The sequence below is a fragment of the Pelobates fuscus genome, chromosome 1 (assembly GCF_036172605.1).
Source record: "Pelobates fuscus isolate aPelFus1 chromosome 1, aPelFus1.pri, whole genome shotgun sequence".
Lineage (NCBI taxonomy): Eukaryota > Metazoa > Chordata > Amphibia > Anura > Pelobatidae > Pelobates > Pelobates fuscus.
The window spans coordinates 489961482-489981403 of record NC_086317.1 but is presented as its reverse complement, the minus strand read 5'-3'; the positions used below and the strand labels follow the sequence as shown (position 1 = coordinate 489981403).

The window sequence follows — 19922 nt, the reverse complement described above, 5'->3', positions numbered from 1 at the left end:
AGGAGTATGCCTGCGCCTACTTGGATGATATAGCCATTTTTAGCTGCTTCTGGCCCGAACACCTGACCCACATAGGAGCCGGACTAGAGCGGATTAGGGAGGCCGGACTGACCCTAAAGCCCAGTAAGTGCCATATAGGAATGGCAGAAGTTCAATACTTAGGGCACAGAGTCGGGAGCCTGCTACAGAAACCAGAACCCGCTAAAATAGAGGCAGTCGCTAAGTGGCCAACCCCCCGCACTAAAACCCAGGTCCTCGCATTCCTGGGTACCGCAGGGTACTACAGGAAATTAGTAGCTAATTACAGCACCCTGGCTAAACCTCTCACGGATCCAACACATAAAAACCTCCCCAAGATAGTAGTATGGGACCTAGAGTGTGAACAGACCTTCCAACAGCTCAAGACGGCGCTCATTAAATCACCTGTACTTTCTGCTCCTGATCCAACCAAACGCTTTCTCGTCCATACAGACGCTTCTATGTTTGGATTGGGAGCAGTACTGAGCCAAGTCGGAGCAGATGGCGGCGAGCAACCTGGGGCTTATCTAAGCCGGAAACTTTTACCCAGGGAAGTAGATACACTGCCATTGAAAAAGGAGTGCCTGGCGGTGGTGTGTGCCCTCAAAAAGCTGCAACCTTACTTGTATGGACAACCGTTTACCTTACAGATCACAACCCGTTGGTGTGGCTGAACAGGGTGTCAGGAGACAATGCCAGCCTTTTGACTTTACAATTCACTATCGCCCTGGGAAGCAAAATGGCAATGCTGACGGGTTATCCAGACAAACAGACCTTGAACAGTGATCTGTGAGTACTCCTACGGACATCCCCAAGCTGATCCTGACCTGCTTCAGGACGTCCTGTAAGCCTGTGTACTTATGCACAAAGCGTTGTATGATCAGATTACCCACATGTGCCATGCACGGCACATGTGTCAACTTGCCCAATTTCAATGCCGCTATCAAATTTTTTCCATTGTCACAAACCACTTTGCCGATTTCCAGTTGGTGCGGAGTCAGCCACTTTTCCACCTGTGCGTTCAGGACTAGCAGGAGTGCTGGTCCGGTGTGACTCTCTGCTTTCAGGCAAGTCAACTCCAAGACGGCGTGACACTGCCGTATCTGGGATGTGGAATAGTACCTGGGGAGCTGCCGTTGATCTGGAGCAAGATGCAGCAGCAGAAGAGGACTCAGCCGAGGAGGTTATGGAAGAGGATGGAGTAGGAGGAGTAGAGTAGGTGGCAGCAGGCCTGCCTGCAAGTCGTGGCGGTGTCACCAACTCCTCTGCAGAGCCACGCATTCCATGCTTGGCAGCCGTCAGCAGGTTTACCCAATGCGCAGTGTAGTTGATATACCTGCCCTGACCATGCTTTGCAGACCAGGTATCAGTGGTCAGATGGATCCTTGCCCCAACACTGTGTGCCAGACATGCCATGACTTCCTTTTGCACAAATCGAGTACAGATTGGGGATTGCCTTTTGTGCAAAGAAATTTTGTCCGGGTACCTTCCACTGCGGTGTCCCAATAGCTACAACATTTTTTTAACACCTCAGACTCCACCAGCTTGTATGGTAAAAGCTGGCGGGCTAATAGTTCAGACAAGCCAGCTGTCAGAAGCCGGGCAAGGGGGTGACTTTCTGACGCTTGCAGACAACTAACTGCTATTCAATGTATAACAGTGAAAAAAAAAAAATTGTTTTTAGATGCAAGCTTAAGCTATTGTGACACCAGATATGAGTGGTGGCACTGGGCAAGTGGGCACAGTATCCACTGTGAGCCTGACAAAAAAAAAAAAAAAAGTGCAGACTGATGTTCTAGCCCTAAAATGGGGTGCTGTCCTTACAGCAGAGATCAGATGAGTCCTTCAGGACTGTAGTGGACACTGAATACCCTAGCCTAGCCATCAATTTCCCTATCAAATGAGCAGCAGCTACACTTTCCCTCCTCTATCTAAGAATGCAGCTTCAGAATGAATTTAAAATGGATGCTGTACAGGAGGTGGGAGGGTCTGCTGCTAATTTGCTGGAATGTGTCTGCTGACCGTGAGGCACAGGGTCAAAGTTTACTCAATGATGATGAATAGGGGGCGGATCAAACCACGCATGTGTTCGCCCGCCGTAGCAAACATGTTATGTCGCCAGGAACTATTCGCCAGCGAACCATTCGGTACATCACTACTAGCAAGTTTAGAGGTTGCAATTAGAGTTGAGTGAACATTAAGATTTTTAGACACTGAGCATTTCAGTAACAGTTCGGGTTCGGCAATATTAAGCGGCACGGTCATGCCGAATCCCGTTTTTTATTTTTATAACCCCCCCTCCCCACTCCACTACATCTAACAGACCCCTTAGTCACCCCTAAGGACCATAGGTTCCTCCCCCCCTCCACATTATTATTTAGGGCCCCTACCTGAAGCTCAGGGGTGGGGGCGAGGACAGTAGTCCCTCTAGCTCTTTCCAAGACTTTTTAGAGCCATTTTAGTGCCCAAATGTTCGTGTCCCGTTGACTTCAATGGGGTTCAGGGTCAAGTTCGAGTCCCGAACTCCAACTTTTTGCCGAAGTTCGGCTGAACCCGAACATCCAGGTGTCCGCTCAACTCTAGTTGCAATCTTTGGCACCTCGAAGACAAATCCTTTCCTCTACCTTTGATTCACACCATGAAGGGAACCACAACATCCCTGTGGCAAGCCCATAAAACCAATATCTGCTCATCAGTAGAGCATTACATCTACCTGAAATGATTCCTGTTAACCCACAGATGGCTCCAATGAGCAAAATAGCATCACTAACCCACCAAAGTCATGACAGACATGATCCAGATGACCTTTCTGCTAAAAAAAAAAAAAAAAAATTAAATTGCACATTCAAGACAAAATCGAGCATTGAACAATCCAACAAGATTCCGTATATACTTGGACAATGGCTAGAAAAACCATAAAACCCTAGATAGATGCAATGAATTATGAAAATGTTATAGTAAATGTCAACTAAAGAATAATTTACTTTACCAGCCATCAGCTTACAATATCAATAAATTAACAGTTTATATACACACATACCAGCTGACCTGCACCCCCGACAAAGTCCCCAGGATGAGGTGGCTTCACTAATCTTTATTTTAGTCTATTTTTACACCCTCCACCGCACTCTAGAAATTTTTGAAAATACAAAGTGGGACAGTACAATCCTTTACTCCGTCAAGCATTCCCTTCTTCCCATAAAAATAAAAAAATCGCCAGATAATCCACAGAGTAATAAATCGCTGGTATCGCCAAATAATCCACACATGAGCCAAGGATTAATGCTGGAACAAGTCTCATTTACTGAGAAACAGGGCATATAATTTTATATAGTGCATAAGTCCTCCTCTGGGCCAGGCTAGATAACTGGGTTTGAGCACTTATCAAACTCAATTGTCTAGTGGGCAGAAACGTTTAAATTTTTCACAATTATTGGAAACATACTTTATACATATCCAAATTTAGTGAGAATCCGTTCTGCAGTTTTGGAGTTATACCGTGTGGAAGTTTGACCGGCTCGCCACGAGGTTGTAGCTGACTCAGTTCCATTAAATCAGAGGTGCTAGCCGGTCTCCGTTCGGATGAAAATTTCACGAAAACCCCCATAGATATAAGGTAGCTAGTTACATGCGAGTGCTCCCCTCGTTCGGTAGATTGAAACTCCTGAACGCCATTCGTGCGCAATTTGTGTAAATGGGTCAGATGGGACTTCCATGGGGGACCGGGTATTGCTGGAGAGCCATGCCGAAATTAGTTCCAGGCACTCGACGCCCAAGTCCCGCTGCCGGCCGTTCGGGAGTTTAAGATGGCAGCCATCCATTGTTCTCGCCACGTGTTCGGGTCCCGAAATGGCAGCCACCCAGGAGTACTCAATTAGCTTGTGGTTCTGTGCAATAACCGGAATCTTCGTTCTAATTGCTACCCAGGGTGTTCCTCGTTTGGTAAAATAGCTATTTTACAGAACAAGGGATTTTGACGAATAGAAAGTAACAAATTAACTAGTAATAAAAGGTAATAAATCCAATGAACAAAGTAGCAGGGAGGGAAAGTACCGAATGCATGGAGGGTGATTCTTCACACAAAGCATTAGAGTTTGCCATAATTCAGAACAGATATGCCTTTATTAAAGTTGAGGACTCATGTAACCACCCTTTCCAAACAAGTCAAAAATGTCAGAGCCATTGCTAAATAAAACCCAAATAAAATGTTAGCTAAAGTCCATAATACCAAGTATAGTTTGTGTAGGATAAGCAGGGACTGAACTCAGAAATTACTTAACCCTCTTAAAATATACATAAAAGGATATTCCTCATTAGATGCGGAGATATGTGATGGCACATAAGAACAGTTTGGCCCATCTAGTCTTCCCAATTTTCTAAATCCTTTCATTAGGGATAGTGTCACAATAGGTGCATGTAGGTCTGCACACAGATAATCCACAGAAAAATGTATATGAAAAGAGTGCATATTTATTTATAAAGTATGCATTTTTAAAAAAAAGTCATGGTATCATGGGGTCCCTGGACGTGTTTTGCAACTTTCTTGGTGCTTTCAACATGTTGAGAAATCACCAAGGTGTGAAATGCATCCAGGGCTTTCACACGCTTTTTCGGGGTAGTCTTCTGGGTTGTCTCTTCCCTGTCTGGCAGTTGCATGTAGAACAGCAAATTGATATTTTCCAAACTTTTTCCCCCCTCTTTTGCTGCAAAATTTGTGTCATCTCTGTGTGCTAGAATGTTTTGGTGTGACCTGCCTGTAATACCTTTAGCATCTACGAGGGCTGCAGTGACAGCATGACACCATGACTTTGATATGCATATTTATAAATAAATGTGCACTCTTTTCGTATATATAATTTTTCTGTGGCTTATACAAGTGTGCGGACCTACATGCACCCATTGTGACACATTATCCAGAATTGAGATAAGTCCATCACTGTGGCAAGAATCCTGTTCATTTAACGATGGAATGACTCACAAGTACAATTTTATATTTTTTGTCATATGAGATATTTGGTGTTGCAGCTACACATGTGAACGGAATATTTTTTCCTGTTCACACTTTTAGTTTAATACTTTCATTAGTCTCTGGCCTGCTCTTAAGTTATGGGATATGTGTATCCCACACATGCTTAACCTCTACCACTTCAGCTGGAAGGCCATTCCATGCATCCACTACCCTCATATCTAGAAGCAGCCCTTCAAAAATACAGCTCTCTCCTTAATTACATAGTTACCTATTACATAGCTGAAAAGAGACTGGTGTCCATCAAGTTCAGCCTTCCTCACATTTGATTTTTGCGGTTGATCCAAAAGAAGGTAAAAAACCCAGTTTGAAGCACTTCCAATTTTGCAACAAGCTAGGAAAAAAAATCCTTCTTGACCCCAGAATGGCAGTCAGATTTATCCTTGGATCAAGCAGTTATTACCCTACATTGAAAGATTAGATCCTTGAATATTCTGTTTTTGCAAGTATGCATCTAGTAGCTGTTTGAACATCTGTATGGACTCTGATAAAACCACTTCTTCAGGCAGAGAATTCCACATCCTGATTGTTCTAACAGTAAAAAAACCTTTCCTTTGCCTTAGACGAAATCTTCTTTCTTCCAGTCTAAACGCATGACCTTGTGTACTATGTAAAGTCCGGTTTGTGAATAGATTTCCACACAATGGTTTGTGCTATATAGCAAGCTAGCTGCATTATTTTTCCCCATCGCTTACTTCAAACAGAATTGGACAGGAGTGTCCATTATTTCCACTTTGGTACGTGTTATTGCTAGAAATTGGGTAAACAACCTTTGGCTCTCTAGATGTTGTGGGCTACATCTCCCAATATGCTCCAACAGCCATAATGCTGCCAAAGGATCATGGGAAATGTAGTCCACAGCATCTGGATTGCTGCCTACATATGCTCTAGAACCCAACATTAGGAAAGCCTAATGTTTATGCACCAAGCATACACAACGCCACCCTTTTTGCGGCTGTATTACCAACCCTAACCCAACTTCCATAGTGTATTACAAAACTATAGTCAATGTTCAGTTAAACCTCAAGCCCAAGCTATGGTTTAACCCCTTAAGGACACATGACATGTCATGATTCCCTTTTATTCCAGAAGTTTGGTCCTTAAGGGGTTAAAGAGGAATTTTAGCCATGATTGTAGATTGGATAATTTCACCTGATGTTAAAAATTTATTTATCACGAATTGTCAGAGGAGTAAACGTGTCTTTCAGAAATTTGCAGACATCAATGATTGTATGTAATTGGAAATGTTGTGAGTGGCCTTTCTTATATAATAATATAAAGCCAGGGAGAATAGAGACTGCCGTATTTTAGGATAAAGAAGAGCGGGGACAGTGGGCAACCCTGTCTCGTCCCGTATGTGGACTGGGTCAGAGAGTTGGACTACCGTATTTTGAATCCCATTATCAGGCTATTTTGAACAGCTTCGTGCTAGCTCACTACCATCCTGAACCCCCACAGTGGTCACACATTGAGAGATATTGAGCCTTGAGCCCAAAGAAGTGCTTACCCTAGACATTTAACCAACCACAGCCCTTACGCTTGCCCTATAGATGAGACATTAAGTCTCTTTCACATTTCCTATGCTACACCTTTACAATCACAATTGTTCCAGATTTTAGTTACAGAGTCAGTCTGTGAAACATTAAAATGTTCAATATTGCTCACAGATCCATAGGTATGTCCCTTCTCGGTCTCTCCGTTCTGCCCGTGACCACCTCCTGTCCGTTGTCCGCACTCGTACGGCCAACTCGCGCTTGCAGGACTTCTCGCGGGCGGCTCCCTTCCTATGGAATAGCCTGCCTACCGCCATCAGACTCTCCCCTAGTCTTGCAGCTTTTAAGAAGTGCCTTAAAACCCATCTCTTTAGGAAAGCTTATGGCCTCCAAGACTAACCCTTACCTCACATACCTGTCTCTTGCCCTCTCCTAAAGGGCAGCCCACCTTATTTGATTGTAAATTCCTGTCCTAATGTGTTTTACACCCCACCTCCTATAGAATGTAAGCTCGATCGAGCAGGGTGCTCTTCAACCTATTGTTCCTGTAAGTTTATTAGTAATTGTCCTATTTATATTTAAATCCCCCTCTCATAATATTGTAAAGCGCTACGGAATCTGTTGGCGCTATATAAATGGCAATAATAAATAAAAAAAAAAAATGAAACAAACAATGTTAACCTTTCCTTCAAAACAAGAAATTTATAATGCACATCATATACGTATCTACAACTCAAGTCCTGGTTAAGCAAACGTTTTGTCCCATACAAAACAAATTTCAATGGGCACAAAAACTAACAATACAACTTGATCCATGGGCTCACTCTGTGGAAATACCCAATAAATATTGATAGGGTCTTTGTGGATCATCAATATCATGAAATACGTACCTTGAAGCTCCAAGAGTGAGGGAGCTTGTTATTGTGGTGGCAGAGAATTGATCATTCAAATTTAGATTAGTAATTTGATCTTCATGCAAACAGTGGGGTGCCCCCTGTGCGAAACATCGCCACCTAGGGGGACAATGAAATAACAGGTACATTTATCAACTACAGATGCAATGATAGCCCTCACAAATGAAATGTACCCTTATGGGTTATTCCCTATTCTGTGCATTTAAGGGCCAGTTCCTGACTATTAGCCTCAGGGCTGACAGCGAGGCCATTTACCTATATCCTCCATAATTACTGAAGGTGGTGGGAAGTGAGGTATCGCCAGATCAACAAGCAAGTACTTACCAGCCAACACAAAGTCATGGAGATAGGCATGAGACCAAAGTCTACAAAGGTGTTGGATGTGACAATACCTAGTGACTATAACATCAAGAAGGGACATGAGCATGGACAAATACAGATGATTAAAGGAGGAGCAATAAATAAATAAATAAATAAAAAAAAAAAAAAAAAAGATAAGGCATTGGTAGTCTAAAAGGAGGCTCAGCTGTAACCACAAACTCAAGAGTGTTGGTGGAAATTAACTTTTGACAGGAGCAGCAGAGTGTAAGCACTTTTAAACCCTTTCATAAATGCAGAAGACCATTTGTCCTAAAGCAGGCTGAAATTTCTCCCCCACTTAAATTAAAGCCAAAATATATGAACAGAGCATTCCCATTCCCCTAGTTTTGACAAGGAGACCCCCCACATCATTCTATATCACTTTCAGATAAAGGAAGACTTTAGACATGGGACACTGACTTGCAGAGGATTGTGACAATATTGATCTGTTCCAGGAGAAGAAAAGCCATCCAGGAACAGGACTAGAAAACCCATCTGAACTCTGCCACTAACCATTTTGGCCAGAAAGATTTCTGCTGAAAGTGCTGTACAAACAGACCACCACCATCCAATGGATACCCTTTAATGGTTGTAGTAGTCATCTCACCTGTATTCACTTCTCTTTTCTTCCAGTTCATTACTTCGCTGCTGACGAACCACAGGATTTTCACCATCCAACAGGACCCTTCCTATAATTGAAGAGTCTTGTTATTAGTGAGATGTTATTTAGAAAAGAAGTCCATTATCTGATCAGTACAGAAAACTTCTACAAAGCCATGGACCAGACCACCTGCATCTTCACATGACTAGAACAGACATACAAGCAGCAGGAAGAACAGCAGCTGTTAGAGCAAATTGGGAAAGCTGCAAATCTGGGTAACACGTTAATTATTGGATATTTTAATTACCCGGACATAAATTGGGATAGAGGGACTAGTACTTCAGCAAGGGTGTCGTGGAATCAAGGTGCATTAATTCACAAGGGGAATCAGGTTTTTGAATGTGTTAAACGACACCATCATGTCACAACTGGTACAAGCACCGACTAGAAAGGACGCTTGTCTGGATCGCGTTATCACAAACAATGTTGATCTTTTGACCAACATCCAACAATATTGTAATTTTTTTTAATAAAACGCTAAAAAAAATCTAAAGCATGTGGGGTATACAAAAAAAAAAAAAACTTATGATTTTTAAAAAGCCAATTTCAATAAGATTAGGGCAGTTCTACAACATATCGACTGGTATAAACTCCCTAGTGAAAAAAAAAAAAAACACGCTGAGGATAAATGGAAACTATTCCAACAAATATTAGAAAGGTACATTTCACAGTATGTACCATTGGGTAATAAATATAAAATTAACAAATTGAAATCAATGTGGCTTAGTAGGGAAGTAAAACAGATTAAAAAGGCATTAAAATAAAAAATAAATATATATATATATATATATATATATATACATATATATATATATATATATATATATATGCACACACACACATATATATATATAGGTACAGTGGAAACAGATGTGTCTGTTAGTTAATGAAGACCAGGAAGAGGCAGATATTTTAAATAACTATTTTTCTTCAGTATATATTAAGGAGGATCCTATGGCAAGAGATATGCAAATTATTGCAAAAAAAATTAAAATAATTGCAGATAACTTGTGATTGGATAACGTGAGACTCTATTTAACATTTATAAATGGTCTTGCAATAGGCATTGAAAGTCATGTTTCAGTGTTTGCAGATGAGACAAAACTTTGTAAAGTAATAAAATGTGAGCAGGATATTGCTTTGCTGCAGAGGGATTTGGATAGATTGGGGGACTGGGCACTAAAATGGCAGATTATATTTAACGTAGAGAAATGCAAAGTTATGCACTTCGGGGTTAAGAATGCACCAGCAATTTACACCCTAAATGGTAGTGAACTAGGGATAACCACACACGAGAAGGATTTGGGAATTGTTATAGACAACAAATCAGGCAGCAATATGCAATGTCAATCTGCCGTTGCCAAGGCCAGTAAGGTTTTGTCATGTATAAATAGGGGCAGAAATTCTCGAGATGAAAATATATAAGCCACACCTTGAATATGCTGTGCAATTGTGGGCACTTGTTTTAAAGTAACTAATGGCACTAGAAAAAAATGCAAAGACGAAAAAAAAAAAATTTTGATTAAAGGAATGGAGCATTTTAGTTACGAAGAAAAGGTTAAAAAAACAGCGCCTGAGAGGGGATATGATAACATTATACAAATATATTTGGGGCCAATACAAACCATTATCTGGAAATCTATTCATAAATAGGGCTATACATAGGACACGAGGTCACACATTTAGGCTCGAAGAAAGGAGATTTCATCTAAGACAAAGAAAAGTTTTTTTACAGTAAGAGCAATAAGGATATGGAATTCTATGCCTGAAGAGGTGGTTTTATCAGAGTCCATACAGATGTTTAAATTGCAATTGGATAAATACTTGCAAAAACATAACATACAGGGATATAATTTCTAATTATTGGGGTAATAGCTGCTTGATACAAGGAGACATCTGACTGCTATTTTGGGGTTAAGAAGGAATTTTTTCCTAGTTTAATGCAAAATTAAAAACTAGGTTTTTTTGCCTTCTTTTGGATCAACAGCAAAAACATATGTGAGGAAGGCTGAACTTTATGGATGCATGTCTCTTTTCAGCTATGGAACTATGTAATAGTTTGCATTTCTAAATAATACAGTCTTTTGAAGTATCTTTGTAAAATAACAGATTTTCATCGTGTTCAGGTACAGGCAGTTGCATGCCAAGCTATGGATTCCATGTGTTCACTATATGGATTGCTATTCCTTAGATTTCAGTTTGTTCCTTTTGAGAACCAGTATGCTACCATTTGGGTGTTCAAACACACGTGTTGATTGTAGCTGTTCAATGTGGATTACATACCGTATACAATACACCTTGGGTAAGGTACCCTATATAGCACTTTATGTTCATATGACATCATATTGCATTATTTTCACATGCAATATGATGCACTGTTCATCTGGGGGGTATATTCCTTTAGGCTGGTTCTTTGTGTATTCCCGGTATCGTTTAGATATATTTCTCTTGTGAACCTTTTGCTACTTGGTGTCAGATACTGTGACCTGACAGCTATTGGTACAACGATGTAATCAATCTTGTAATATTGACAGTTGGAGAATCTCTCAGTGAATGGTGCATGTGACAAAATCCCTATTTTGCCTTCCCCTGAAGTCCTTCCTGTAGCGGAGAGGTAGTATAATCCACAATATCTCCGCTGGTAGACAGGAACAGCATAGAATAATCCAGGTAAAAGATCCCAGCACAATTAATCGAACGCCACACGAAATACACTTAAACATACATTTTTCACCAAAGGCACGAATAGACAAGCAGAGATAAAATACCGAAAGACCGGTGCTCCCGAAGTCCAGCGGTATTCGTGCCGTCGAGTAGCCGATTTTAGTTCCAGATGCTCAACGACAAAATACCGCTGGGCTAACAAAGGATCCAAGATGGCCGACTGCCGCGTGGTTGATACCCAAACAGCGGCCACCCTGAACATCTATTAACTACGGAAAGATACAATGTTGCGATCCGTAATGGGAGCCACACGACCTCCCATTCGGTAGTTTGTTCGTTCACGAACAGTGTTGAAATTCACTGTTCATGAAACTACTGTATGAATGCTGGTGGCTTTCGTGCCGCCAGCATACGAATGCTCTCGTTCGCATCAAATATAGAAAAGTGAATATGCACAGTTCAGATAGCCTTAAAGCTACAACATCACATGAATGGAAATACAGTCTTAGGTGGCTAGTTTTGCCATACTTCCCACTACTATGTTCAGGCATTTTGCTAAGATTTTGTTTCCCATTCATGCAAAGAGACTAAGTACTGAACACCGACCACCCCCTGGCTCATTAACTTCAAACAGACCACAGGAATTCAGTGCTCTTTGTGTGGTTCGTATAACCAAATGCTTCATAGTGGAGAAAACGGCGGCCATCATGCCGCACAAAAGCAGGAAGCGGGACTTTGTCGCCTGGAATTGAGGTGGCCTCTCGATGGCTTGGACTCTGGTGAAAAATGTACGAATGCCTGCTTCTATTTGCGGCAAGCCAGGAGAGCGCTGTTTGACAAGAACTCCCGAACAAACCTCACACTGAGTCAGGGGAACCCATTCCCCTTTTTGATTCATGCACCTTTTTATTTCGTATAAGAACTCTCGAACTAGACCGACTGCTACCCCTGAACTTATGGAACCATTTCTGGGTAGACATCACCAAAGCGGTCAATTTGACTATGTTCGTGGGATTTGAGCACTTTTTGGATATGTTGTGCGCTCAGATCAAAGCCATCTGGAGATGTGTAGACTATGGGGGTTTGGTTGTACGAAATATGACTATGTATTTAAAGTGTTTTTGTGACTTTATAAGAGAGACTATTTTCTGTACCTGGATGTGGCAAAACCAACCTCGCCACTGTGAACTGGAGAAGCCTGGTTGCCCGCTTGCTCCCTTTGGACTATGGACCAGACTTGAAAAAAGGTTTATTTTCCCTGCAGAAAGGCTTATTCGTGCCTTTCTGCCAGGGTGTTCGGTAGATTTTATCTACCGAACAAACTACCGTACGAGGGACCACCTAGGAGATGAAGTGTGCTGTCAATTGACCGCCCAGAAGCTGCGGTTAACCACAGCTTAATTGACAAACGCTGGGTGGCCTTTGTTCGTCAAACGAACACGTGGCGGCGGCCATCTTAGCTCCCGAACAGAGGTGTTTTGCCGTCGAGTGTCTGGAACTAAAATCGGACACTCGACTAAGCAAACACCGCTGAGATCTCCATACTTCCATGCCCCAACTACCAAACAAGCCGCCCTTCGGTAGAAATACTAATATTCACCTGGGGAATCTAACGAACCCAAGTAAACCCACGGATGGCAAGTCGTTCGGGACTTTTTAATACCTTAACAGAGACCGACCAATAGTTCATGGAACTATTTTCGGTTACTTTGCCTGAGCGGTCGGTCAATACTTTAAAGTCCCATAACTCCCGAACCCTTTATCCGAATGGGCTGATTTTCAAATATGTTGTTCCTCCAGACTAGGGCTATCTGGATATACTGGAGATACTGGATTTGTGGATGTACCCCAAGTATTTAGGGTACATCCAAAACTTAGGGGAAATTGTGTACTGTTTAATTGTGTTAACAGATAAGGTAGGGGGAGGAGATGTGTGGGTTGTACCTTAAACTGTATTGTGTACTGTAAATCCCTCCCTTGCATGGGAGAATTCCATATAAGCCTGTTGTGTGAATAAATCAGTGTTGTTGGTGTTTAACCCTGAAAGTGAAGTGTCTTCTCATTCTTGGGGGGGAATTTGACTGTATGCAGATTGCCAGGAGTGTAAGCTGTTCGTATTCCTTTTCCTGTTCGGCTGCTTCCAGGGTTTGTGTGTCTGCTGTTCGAGAGGTTGGTGATTGCAATAGCTGCTGGTCTATGGGAAAGGGGATTATCGCCTAAACTGGGTTTTATCCTCTTGTGAGTGAAATGGTTCGTTACACGTGAGATAATGGAGTTTAAGCCAGCTACTTAACTCAATTATCTCCCAGATTCAGAGGAGAGATTATACGGTTTATGAGGGAGTGTCCTGAACATCATTGTAATTGGGTGATTGTTTTGTGTTACTGTCTTCACTCAGCATGGGGTCCTGCACAGAAGGCCAGCTGTGGCTTCCAGTAAACAGAATGCTTTACTCCTTCATGAAGTCTTGGCTCATGTTTGGGGGATTGGGAGTTAAATATCACTGCAACTTCTTCTATGCCTGGATGTTGGGAGATTCTGCACGGATACACTCAGCCAGAGTATAGGGGATCCGTTACAGTGAATAGCTTTATATTCACAATTCTTTGTAGAAGTGATTGATGAGCGTGTTCGGGTGCGTAGTTCATACACAATTAGATTTGATGCAGTATTACTGTTTCTGGGTGATTTCTTTGGGCTACTTTGTTGGAACTGGTAACGGGATTTTTGAATCTAGGATATTTAAGGGTGTTCTTAGTTGGCATTTGGTTGAAAGTCCAGTGATTAGATATAGATGGAGAGAAATTAAAGTTTTAGTTTGACAAAAATAAAGACTTAAAGGACCACTCTAGTGCCAGGAAAACACTCGTTTTCCTGGCACTAGAGTGCCCTGAGGGTGCCCCCACCCTCAGGGACCCCCTCCCGCCGGGCTCTGGAAAGGGGAAAGGGGTAAAAACTTACCTTTTTCCAGCGGTGGGCGGAGAGCTCTCCTCCTCTTCTCCTCCCCGTCGGCTGAATTCGCACGCGCGGCAAGAGCTGCGCGCGCATTCAGCCGGTCACATAGGAAAGCATTCATAATGCTTTCCTATGGACGCTTGCGTGCTCTCACTGATTTTCACAGTGAGAATCACGCAAGCGCCTCTAGCGGCTGTCAGTGAGACAGCCACTAGAGGAAATAGGGGAAGGCTTAACCCATTCACAAACATAGCAGTTTCTCTGAAACTGCTATGTTTATGAAAAAATGGGTTAACCCTAGAAGGACCTGGCACCCAGACCACTTCATTAAGCTGAAGTGGTCTGGGTGCCTAGAGTGGTCCTTTAAGTTTTGCAACCGACTTTTGGTAAAGATACAGCTTAACTTTCACAGAACCCATTGTATTAAACCATTTTAGTTAGGTTGATATTGGGCCTAAGGTAAGGACCCTGGAATCATCACCTTCTCTCATTGGTCAATCCTGTGTGGGCTTCATTCCTTGTTAGACTAGTTTTAGACAAAGAAAAATACAAAATATAAAAATTAAAAAATAAAATAAAAAAAAGTGTACAAGGTGCAGAACACAAGAGGAAGTGCTGGATGCTTCTCTTTGAGATAAAATTATGGATTAGGTGGGCCATACCTTTCCCCTCTGGTATTTCCATAGTTGTGGTGCCTGAGAGCCACTGGTAACACGGGAACCGATAGGTATCACCTTGTGGGGATATGACCGTGACGTACTTGCAATTCCACTGGTCTGCCACAAGAAAAAGTTCCTTGTAGAGCCGAACATACAGGATCTTTCCGATGTCTTCCTTGCTGCTAACACTGTATTCATCAATCTGAATATATAACAGATTACATGACGTTAGTGCCATTTATCGAGTTCTTAATACAGCGTCACTGTGCCAGACCGGCAACACTTTCTAAACACAATGCATGAGGAAGCTGCAATAAGCTGCACAATGACTTCGCTTTTATAAGACAATTTCAGACAAACATGCCCGGTACATTCCAACAGAGGGATAGTAGACACGTTACGTTTCCACATATTTTAATAAAAAGTTAGTGCTTAGCCTTCGTATGAAAGTGGTTTACCAGCAGCACGAGGACTAGGGTTTCTATGTTACAGTTAATGTATTCTTCTCTACAGGTATAAGCTGATATTTAAAGACATCATAGGCATGGCCTGGGCAGGGGCTACTGTAATTTAAGAGATTAAGCCACATCCACCAATCAGCCAGTATTTTGGGAAAATCTAAACAAAACTTTAGCTTATTGAAATTCCTTCAGCTCAATTCTCTGCAATATGGGAGTTAAAGGATCACAATAGGGTCAACCATGTATGCCTGACTCTATGGTGCTAAACCCACCATATAAGTGGCTTGCCCCCACCCTCCCCCTTAGCCACCCTTATTTCCAGTGCTGTGCGGGTCTGCCGGCGCTGGCTCCGCCCCCTTTGTGACATCAGCATTGGATTGACTAAAATCAGTACAGGGCCAAAGGCCATTTTGGCCAATCAGGACCTACTCATAGAGAGATTAATTTAATCAATGCATCTCTAGGAGGGAAATTCAGCGTCTCCATGCAGAGCGTCTGTGCAGCCCTGAGCCAGGAAGCCCCTCTAAGGAGTGGCCACCTGGAGGTGTGCCTAGGGGGCAATGTAAACACTGCCTTTTCTATGAAAAGCCAGTGTTTACAAGAACATGCCTGAAGGAAGCCATTATACTCACCAGAACAACTACATTAAGCTGTAGTTCTGGTGACTATAGTGTCCCTTTAAGTCACTCAGACCTGTACATTCCTCCCTGCATGTGACTTACACAGCTTTCCTAAACACTTCCTGTAGAGAGAGATTGAATGTTTAAACGTTCACAGTTTGTTTAATTTAAAATGTATCGCCTGCTCTGTTATAAGCCTTCTAGGGTCTTCAGTTGCCTACTGTGTGTGACGAGGGTTTAAGGGACACTATAGTAAACAAAAAAACTTTAGCTTAATGAAGCAGTTTGTGTGTATAGATCACGCCTCTGCAGTCTCACTGCTTAATTATCTGCCATTTAAGAGTTATATCACTTTTTATGTAGCCCCAGTCACACCTCCTCCGGGTGTGACCGACAGCCTGCATTAAAAAAAAAATAAAAAAAAAATTATAAATTTTAATTTCCAAGTCAGATGTTAACCAATTTTAAAAGTTTTTATCTCCTCTGTAAATTGAAATTTTCAAAATATACAAGAGGCTCCTGCAAGGTCTAGCAGGCTATTAACAATGTGGGGGATAAACCGAACTTGCAATAAAAAGGAAGTGTAGACATTAGATGACTCTTTACAGGAAGTGTTCAGGAAGGCTGTGCATGATGCTTTCAGGGAGGTGTGACTAAGGCTGCATAAACCAAGTGATTTACACGCCCAAAATAGCAGAGAATTGAGCAGAGAGACTGCAGGGGCATGATCAATACACCAAAACTGCTTCATTAAGCTAAAGTGGTTTTAGTGACTGTAGTGTCCCTTTAATTTACAGAGTGTTTACATGGACATGGTAAAGAGGGTAAACTTAATGCAACATCTTATACATGGGGCCATTAAGTAATAGAAAGTTGACTTTAACATTGCAGCACATATACATGTTAAAACTCAATGTATAGATCTTATAGCATTCACATACTGGACACATTAGTACTTACAGCTCCCGGGAGAAAGTCTTTCCCCCAGTGATCCAGTGTGCGTTTAGGGGTCTCCCCTTTAACCCCCACAAGAACGATGGAGATATAGTTGACAGTTCCAGCAGTCAGTGAATCTCCCGTGGCCACTTTTATTTTGTAATTAAACATGGTTTTCACAGTAATTGTTGCAGCTCAGGATCTCCAGTGGGCAAGTTTCTCCTGGAGGATGTGATGTTGGGATTGTTAGTATGGTTTATGCCTTGGACAGCTACAGACAGTGGGTGTACCCAGAGTACCAGCGCTATCCACCTTGCAGCAAACCAGTTAGTTATACCACGAGTAGCACCCGGCCCACATTGGTAGTTCTCTACTTTGACAAATAAAGTTCACTCCCATTTCTTTGCCCTTGGACGTTTAGTGCCCCAAACACCATTTGTTTTCTCCCCAATACAGTCACTCTGCACAAGTCCCACAATGCATCTCCTGTACATAGATACCAGATAAACTAGCGAGCTCGCTCTGTGTAGAGTGCTGGCACTTTCCTTCCTCCTGACACAGAGTGATAGAGCCGACTAAAGAGGGGGATTGAGGAAATACCCCATCTCCAACTATTACACAAAGAGCTACTCAGCCCTCACCCTAACATATTGCTTATATTCTATTGCCACCCACACAGTACATCCCCCCTCCACCCTAAATCACATTGAATAGACACCAATCAGGGCCGAATTGACATTTCAGTTTCCTGTAGGCACAGACAGACACAGAGGCCAAGACTCCTGGTACTCCTCTCCCCTCAGCAGCTCCAAAAGGCACATAATACCAAGGCACCCCTGTAGGACTGGTGCCTTCTCTGCCCAGTGGGAAATCAGTCACTGATATTACGGCAGAAACAGGTGCTACCTACCTTCGTATTGGAGCTTTAGGTACTCAGAGCGTTTCATTAGTGTGTAAACCCAATCTCCTTTATGAAGGCAGAACATTCATCGATAGGACAAATAAAGTCACTGGTTAGACACCGCCACATAGTAATTCAGGATTAAATAGGACGCAGGCGGGACATAAATAATCAACCGATAAACCTGGTGTGAAGGGGAGTGACACCTCACAAGGGTGGCGTACCTGTGACACGCAGGGCTATACTGACCGACGTGTTTGCTGAGCAAGCTTGCCCGCTAGGCTGACACATGCACGTTCTGACCGCAGTGATTAACAACCAAGTGCATTTAGTTTCCAGGTAACGTGTGTATACGTAGGTCCCCCAAAACAAGCACCCCTTTCAACAAACCACTTATACCATTAAACCCCCTCCACATTCAGTTCCATTTATTGTGGAGATTTCCATGATAAGAAAAATTAAAGGGAAACGCCAGAATAACTCTTTAAATAAAGTTTTGCTGCCAGGAGGCACTCTTACCTCGAGGGGTTAAACCAATCACAGACAGATTAACCCCAAAGTTACCTCTAGCGAAAATCCAGAATCTGCCTGAAAGTGGGAGAGGAGACAGGCGCTGGGGTTAAATGGTTAGAGAACAATTTAACAGCTTGAGGTAAGAGCGCCTCCAGGCAGCATAACGTCCTTTAGGAGGAAGCGGTTCTGGTGTCTGGAGTGTCCTTTTAATACTTTTCTTTTAGCAAAGCACAAGAGACATTTGCAGGGTATTTATAATACACAAGCCCGCTCATTCAGCCCAGACTCACAGAAGTGTTCTGGGTGTAGTGTCCCAGTCCCCATTAAATTGCAGTTTTTTGAAAAACTTCCATAATTACATTGCAGGACTAATTCTGCCTCTAGTGGCTTTCAGACACTCCTCATGAGGACATGCAGCTTAAACGAAATCTCCATATGAAAGCAATAAGGCAGTGCTTTCTTATAGCGAAAATCCCATGATTATTGGCAACTAATGTGACTGTGGCGCCCGGTTATCTGGTATTGATGTGATCTTATTCAGTTGTGTTTATTTTTCTCATAGCGAGGGCTTAATGCACTCATAGCATATGTGCATTAACCCCCACCCAGTCAGAGGAGGAAGAGTAAAAAGGTTTTTTCTAAAACCCTGTAGCTGCCTGACGGGTGGGGTAGGCACAAGGTAGAGAGGACTCTATTGTGTTAGGAATAAAGCTTTGTATTTACACTATAGATTACCTTTAATATACATTTACATAAACACATTAAATGATAGGGTTCTCTCGATTTCTACTATTCACTGTATTAGCAAACTACCAATAATTCTGTCCAGAGAGAGTTTGAATATGGAAATATACTTCGATTTGACTCAACAGATTACAGTTTATTTTAATATAGAAATGATATGCACTTCTTGGTCAACTCATTTTTCTAGGCCAGCTCTCTCCAGAGACAGTGTAAGGGGAAGGCCAGAGATCCCAGTTTTAGTTTGGGCAGTCAATGAATTCTAAAACAGGATGAAATGTAAAATGCGATATTTCTATACAATGTCATTTGTGCCTTTGATGGCTTGAGTTGTATCGGACCACCAGTAATAAAAACCACCCAACCTTAGAAGCAGATACGAATTGTAGAGTTCTTCAAATCAGCTAAATTACAAAACAAATACAATGTGTCCTAATTGTTGCCAGTTTCAGGGGATCAAAGCAACATTTAACCTATAATGTCCCAGAAAAAAAAAAAAAAAAGTAAAGAAAAACAATTTACCTAGGAGTTTTTTTTAATGACACAATGTGAAAATAAAAAAAAGTGTCCACACAAATGTCTTATTTAGTGAATTGGCCCATCACAACATGAGAGTGCCTATGAAGTCACAGTAAAAGACAGCCACAGTGCCATAATCTGCTTCACATTCTATGCATTCATTCCATCAACAGAGAACCAATTGTAGAACACACAGATCCACAGCAAGAATGTAGAAGAATCTCCAAATAACACACCAATTCCCACACTAACCTGCTACAAACTGAGGGCAAACTAAGAAAGCACAGGGTGGGGCTCATTAAATATCCACAGGATAACATGACCAGAGAATCGTGGGAAATAAGGCCTGGATTCCAAATAAAATGGCTGCAGGCCTCGCTGGTGACTGGGCTGAACGGTGAAATAGGGGAGTGGTTTGTTATTTTATCATCATTTGTATAACGCACACTTATTCCACAGTGCTTATGGTATGGTGGTAGAA

At 42.1% G+C, this 19922-nt stretch overlaps 1 protein-coding gene across 1 annotated transcript in view; it reads right to left on the bottom strand.

Moving 5' to 3' along the window:
- Positions 1 to 16986, bottom strand: part of LOC134600406 (polyunsaturated fatty acid lipoxygenase ALOX15B-like) — a 49919-nt gene extending 32933 nt beyond the window's left edge. The window contains exons 1-4 of the mRNA XM_063445015.1: positions 16792 to 16986; positions 14754 to 14952; positions 8419 to 8500; positions 7428 to 7550 (exon numbers count right to left, since the gene is read on the bottom strand). Of these exons, the coding sequence (XP_063301085.1) occupies positions 7428 to 7550; positions 8419 to 8500; positions 14754 to 14952; positions 16792 to 16938 (551 nt within the window). The 5' untranslated portion in view covers positions 16939 to 16986. The remainder of the gene's footprint in view (positions 1 to 7427; positions 7551 to 8418; positions 8501 to 14753; positions 14953 to 16791) is intronic.
- Positions 16987 to 19922: the final 2936 nt, after the last annotated feature.